The 6,549-nt window shown below is 38.5% G+C and overlaps 1 protein-coding gene across 2 annotated transcripts in view; it reads left to right on the top strand.

The window, feature by feature from the left end:
- Positions 1-2,493: 2,493 nt before the first annotated feature.
- The window catches only part of RHOJ (ras homolog family member J), an 82,699-nt gene continuing 78,643 nt past the window's right edge, over positions 2,494-6,549 (top strand). Inside the window, exon 1 of one of the 2 annotated variants that reach the window (XM_067733899.1) lies at positions 2,494-3,305. In XM_067733899.1, the coding sequence (XP_067590000.1) occupies positions 3,062-3,305 (244 nt within the window). In that variant the 5' untranslated portion in view covers positions 2,494-3,061. The remainder of the gene's footprint in view (positions 3,306-6,549) is intronic. The other variant, XM_067733891.1, reaches the window with a different exon arrangement.

The following is a 6,549-nucleotide window of genomic DNA, read 5'->3' as shown; positions in this document are numbered from 1 at the left end:
AAAAAAAAAAGGAAAGAAAAAGAAGATATGAATGAACTTATTCACAAAACAGAAATAGACCCACAGACATAGAAAACAAACTTATAGCTACCAAAGGGGAAAGAGGCAAGGTAGGGATAGATTAGGAGACTGGGATTAACATCTACACACTACTATATATAAAATAGATAACCAACAAGGACCTACTGTATAGCACAGGGAACTATACTCAATTTTTGTAACAACCTATAAGGGAAAAGAATCCAATAAAGAATATATGTGTGTGTGTGTGTGTGTGTGTGTGTGTGTGTGTGTGTGAGAGAGAGAGAGAGAGAGAGAGAGAGAGAGAGAATCACTGTGCTGTACACCTGAAACTAACACAACATTGTAAATCAATTATACTTTAATAAATATATATAAATAAAATAAAATAAAAATAGGTTTTTATTATGGAAAAAAAAAGAGCCATTGTCACTTACTACATTAATTTCTTCCTCTGCCACAGTAATCATCAATGTCCTCAATGTGGCTACTCCACCATCCTAGATCCCTGAATGAAGATAATAAAAATACATGATACAGATACAATGTGAGCAAGAAATAGGCATTATTTTATTTATTTTTACTGAAGTAGAGTTGATTTACAATATATATTAGTTTCAGGTGTACAGCATAATGATTCCATATTTTTGCAGATTTTACTCCTTTATAAGTTATTACAAGAAAATTGCTATGATTCCCAGTGCTATACAGTATATCTTTGTTGCTTATCTATTTTATATGTAGTAGTTTGTATCTGTTAATCCCTACCCCTAATTTGTCCCTCTCCTTTTCCCTCTCCCCTCTGGTAACCACGAGTTTGTTTTCTATATCTGTGAGTCAGTTTCTGCTTTACATATACATTTATTTGACTTTTTTTAAGATTCCACACATAAGTGATAACATAACAATATTTGGCTTTCTTTGTCTGGCTTATTTCACTAAGCATAATATTCCCTAGGTCTATCCACATTGCTGCAAATGGCACAATCTCATTTTTTATGGCTGAATAATATTCCATTGTATATGTATATAACACATCTTCTTCTTAATCCAATTGTCTGTTAATGGACACTTGGTTTGCTTCCATGTGTCGACTATTGTAAATAGTGCTGCTATGAACATTGGGGTGCATGTATCCTTTTCAATTGTGTTTTCATTTTTTCCAGATATATACCCAGGAGTAGAATCAATGGATCATGTGGTAACTCTATTTTTAGTTTTTTGAGGCACCTCCATACTATTTTCCATAGCGGCTGCACCAATTTACATTCCCACCAATGGTGTACACGTGTTCCTTTTTCTCCACATCCTTATCAACATCTGTTATTTGTAGACTTTTTGATAGTAGCCATTCTGACAGGTGTGAGGTGATACCTCATTGAAATACATGTTATTTTAAATTATTGAGCATTGGGAGTTGTTACAGCAACATAATCTAGTAGATACACAACAACCTGACTGAAACACCATCCCTTTATAGGAAAGAAATATTGGGACACTAAACACTATGGCAAGTGTTACTATAATACAACATAGAAGAAATGTGAGGCTATATCTGTTATATAGTAGCATACATATGTGGATATAGATATTATTGATAGCCACTCATTAAAACAGACTTCTCATGCACCCCCACGCACAAAAAAAAACCCTCCTCACATCAAATGGATAATCTGAATTCTTAAAACTGAGTGCTCAAAAATCTCAAAGAAACACATAGTTCCCCCATCAAAAAAGTACTTAACCCATTTGTCAAAATCACTTGCAGAGTTCCACTTCTTTTCTAAGACCGAGTACCTTAATCAAACGCAGAGCTTCAAAGAGGCTTCGTTTTGAGTGACCCAATAGACAAATAAATTAGCTGCCAATGGCTCCTTTGTAATTGAAGAGGGCCAGGCCGACCAAGGGGAGAAGACTAAATCAAAAACGGAACTGTTCAAGCAAAAGCAACGTTTGGGGACCTGAAACAAACCAATACAGCCATCCCACACACTCTCATTTCCAAAAGTAAGGGTGAGCCAAGCACATGTGTGTTTATTCACTAATAAGAAGATGCAAACATCCCACATCTGATTGATTTCTTATGTGCTACAACCATAAAAATGTTTGGGTCTGGAATACACGTTTGAGCGTTGAGCTCAAATGTGGCAGCTTATTAACCCGATCACACATCTTATACCTACGATCTACAAGAACGTTTCCCTTTGTAACAGTGAAACTCTGGAAGGTTTTCTTCTTTACTGCCAGGACAAATTGCTTAGGGCTTCTCACTTAAGTATGTGAAGAACTGTCCAGTTTTAATCTGCAGAGCTTTTAACTGGTGACTCAGTGAGGGATGATGTCATATGTTATCCTACAACGGCTGGTGTGGTTCCCTCTGTTTCTGTGGCCGACAGTACTCCCCAGTTTCCATCCTTTCGTCAGCTTCTTCCCAGCCAGCCCACAGGCAAACAACCTCCCCAGCCGTGGATGAAACAGGAAGTCTGACAGCTTGAGTCTGCAGTGGGACCCCTAGTGTTTTCCCACTCCATGTCCTGGCAGTGTTCCCCAGAAGTACAAACACACACACACAGAGCTCCCATTGTTGCAGCCTTCTCCAGCCCACTGATCCTAATATGGAATGCAGCAGGAAACCCATGATTTCCTGACACTCGGCAAGCTGGAGGAAGCAAGGGAAAAACTCCATTAAAAAGCCCAGCTTTCCTCCATGTTAGATGTGAAGTGGAAAATGGGGAAGATTTAGCGAAATTCCACTGTGTCTTCAGCCAGGCTTGGTGAACAGGAGAGCAGAGTGAAACCCTCAGGCTGTTGAAATTTCTAGACTCCCAGGAAGCCCCTAGAATTGGGTGAAAAATGAGGATTCATAACTCAAACTGATGGGGGCAAGGGGCAGATGCTTTTAATCATTCTCCCCAGTGTGTGTTACCTTTCTTGACCAGTATGGTAAGCAAGAGGGCACATGCCAGCCGCCTCGGACAATTCTGCATGATCCGAGTTCCCCAAAGTAAGACAGAGTGACCTCAAGCCTGCGGCTCGCTTCATGGGCTTTGGGAGAAGCAGGAGAAGCAACGGCAGCGGCACAGTCACAGCAGCTGGAGCCGTGAGAATGAACTGCCAGGAGGGAAATGACAGCAGCTGCGGCTGCGGTGGCCGCGAGGAGAAGAAGATGCTGAAGTGCGTGGTGGTAGGGGACGGCGCCGTGGGGAAGACCTGCCTGCTCATGAGCTACGCCAACGACGCCTTCCCCGAGGAGTACGTGCCCACTGTGTTTGACCACTATGCAGGTAAGAAAAGCAGAAAACCTACCCCTGCATACAAGGTGAAGGAGGCGGGAGACGACAGCCCAGCTTCAGAGGGGCCTGGCTTATCTCTAATGTCAGTGCTGGGTCTGGGCCTGCCAGGAGCCAGGTAGCTGAGCATAGCAGACGACCAAGGTCTTTGCTGTTGTTAGGACAACTTGTATATCAATGTTATGGTAACACTTTTTTCCAGTTAAACCAAATGAATAACACTGGGGAAATACCCTGAACCGTCCTCTAAGCTTTGCGGCTAGAGATTTTACTTAACATTTGCCTGAAGATTCATCAACTTTCTTTAATGTGAACTTTTTAAAAGGTAGCGTAATTGCATCACAGTTCTTTAAAAAACAACAACGACACTAACCACACAACTGGTGAAAGAAGTGTTCTTGCCACTTCTCATATATTCACCACATGCCATTTATAAAGGAAATGCTGAGATTAGTAACATTAGAACATTCGTTTTTCTATAATAATTGGTGCTGTCCTAATGTACTTTCATTTTCCTGTGGAGGTAGATTGAAGGAAAAGTACTGAAAGATTTTAAATATCTCCTAGGCAATCTGTATCTTGAATTAAAAGAGAAATTTTTAATCAATATGTTTTAAAGGTAAAAATAAAATTTTACTTATTTCAACATATGTCCCCAAAGCACGAAATATGGCATAAAATACTTTAAGATCTGACAGTTAAGATACTGTAGTCACAACTTAATTCTTTCAGGTATATTTTTTCAAGTGTTCTAAAGTTTGTTGTGTGATAGCTTATTTAAATTTTTCCATTTTGACTCTTATTTTTTCTCTTAATCTCCAAAACAAATTTTATTAAATTTCTTAAAAGCAAATTCATAAAATGCTTCAGGTTTACAATAGCCTAGATTTTTTAACTTTTTGGAATACGATGATCCACTCGCTCACTATGAGATCAGCTTGAGTTACCAGAGATTTGAGATTTTGTGAGAGGAAAATTTCTCTTCTTCACTTTAGCTTTGGGTCCAGAGTAGCAAAGGGGAAATGGCCCACAGGAAACCTGTGTGAGCGTTGGCTTTGCTGTGAGGTCATTTGAAATCCTTTCTGTAGGAAGCAGCTTCTTTTCCACAGTTAAACAATCACCTACGTCTCCTCCTACTACTACACGTACATGATTTATGACACTATTACATAGCAGACAGGGAGAGAACCACAGTGAAAATAGTATCCACTTTCTAGCAGGTTTTTCTATATTTGTAGAAATTAAGAGCGAATTTGAACACTGGCTCTCTTAAGCTTTTCTGTTCCCAGAGAAGAACATTTTAATGAGAACAGAATGAAGAGAAGTACAGGTAGACTTTCACCCTGAGGGGGGAAAAAAAAGTAATTGTAAAATTAGGTCTGCAACTTAAGAAAATTATTGGGATCCTGACCTGTAAACATCTTAGCAAATGTTATTTACTCTACACCCTCTTTCTGCCAAGATAGGGAACTGGCTGGTACCTAATTTCAAAAACCTTTAGATCAAAAATGGAATCCACAATCTACTAAAGGGAGAGGTTTCAAGTGCTTTTAAAAATTACATATCCCATCCCCAACTATTGGGTGAAGCAATTACAGTACAGTGTCAGGAAGAAAGAGGATAAAACCATCTTTAGAGATAAAGTTAGCCTATAAAAAACGTTAGAGATCAAACAAAGGCTGGACCACCGCTAGATTCCACTAAGATCAATTTGTTTTATGTTTCAGTTGTGTACATACTTGCTGTTATTTAAGCAACAAAGCATCTTAGATTTTGGCTATTCCTTGTTTTAGCTCTCAAGAAATCACAGCCACTGTACACAAAGCAATACTTTGTACATAGTAGGCATTCCCAAACATTGTTACTTTGATTTACACTTTGTATTTTTTTTAAGTACACAGTCATCTCATGCATTTGTAGTTAGGTTGTAAGGGAAATGAAGGTGTAAGCCACATACATCTAGGAGCGCAATGAAGTGAACATTTTCATTTGTAGAGGGGTCTTCTCCATCACGACGACCCTAACTCTTTTTACCACCACGCTCCCCATACATGAACTGATTGAACATAAACCCTTACACAGTCACATGAGAATCTACAGTCAATTGTAAAAGAACTCATGCTCTCTTCTCCACGTGGACAAATATCCAGTATCCAGTCCCTGGTCCTACTGGCTCATTCTGAAATGACAACCTGCAAATAGTTTACTGAGTCTTTGGAAAATTGCAGTCAAAGAATTTAGAAAAGTTCAAGTCAAAGAGAGCCTATCCCTTGAAGATTTTTCCCTAATAGCTACCCATCCTAGGAAGGTAAAGATACAATAGTAAGGACAGAAATACTTAAGATAGTGAGCTCAAGATAGTGAGCTCTGAAGCTGGACAGCCCAGTTCTAATACTGGCTCTGCCATTACTGTGCGGTCTTGAGCAAGTTGCTCAACTTCTCTGTGCCTCAGTTGTCATGAATTTTTTTAAGGGACAATAGAGGTATTAAGATCATGAGAACAAAATAAATTAATACATGTAGTTCTTAGAACAGCACCTTACACATGACAAGTATTAGGTAATAGTAGCTATTGTGATTAAGAATAGGGTCTCTTACATACAGAATGGATAAACAACAAGGTCCTACTGTATAGCACAGGGAACTATATTTGATATCCTGTGATAAACCATAATGGAAAATAATATAAAAAATAATATGTAGATAGATATGTATAACTGAATCACTTTGCTATATAGCAGAAATTAACACAACATTGTAAATCAACTATACTTCGATTAAAAAAATAGGGTCTCTACAGTTGCACACAGCTATGAAAGGGAATTAAAATGTAATTAAAATATAAAGGCTACAACAAGGAAAAATATAACTACAAGAGTATCCTTCAAATGGAGTAGGGTGTGATAGAGTGTGTGTATTGTCCTGATGATATAGTTATCGTGTTTACTGATAATTGATAAATATGTCTACATGGAGTAAACAGTAGTGGGATATTCACTGGAGAGGAAATATTAGTTCTGCATGAGTGATTGTAGAAAAATCAACAACCAACTAGAAAAAAATGTTTTGAAGTTTTATAAATCTTGGTTATTTTCCCTCCCTCCTACGTATCAGAATCCAAAAGTACATCTGCTCGATGCAGCTCTCCTTGACCCCCAAGGAGAATTCCTTGCTCCATCTCCAGCCCATCCCCAGAAATGTGTTAACATTGCTAGAACGCAACTTGCACCATTGTATA

The sequence above is a fragment of the Pseudorca crassidens genome, chromosome 1, assembly GCF_039906515.1.
Source record: "Pseudorca crassidens isolate mPseCra1 chromosome 1, mPseCra1.hap1, whole genome shotgun sequence".
NCBI classification, from domain to species: domain Eukaryota; kingdom Metazoa; phylum Chordata; class Mammalia; order Artiodactyla; family Delphinidae; genus Pseudorca; species Pseudorca crassidens.
Note: the sequence above shows the minus strand (reverse complement) of the source record. Positions and strands in the feature narration are given on the sequence as shown.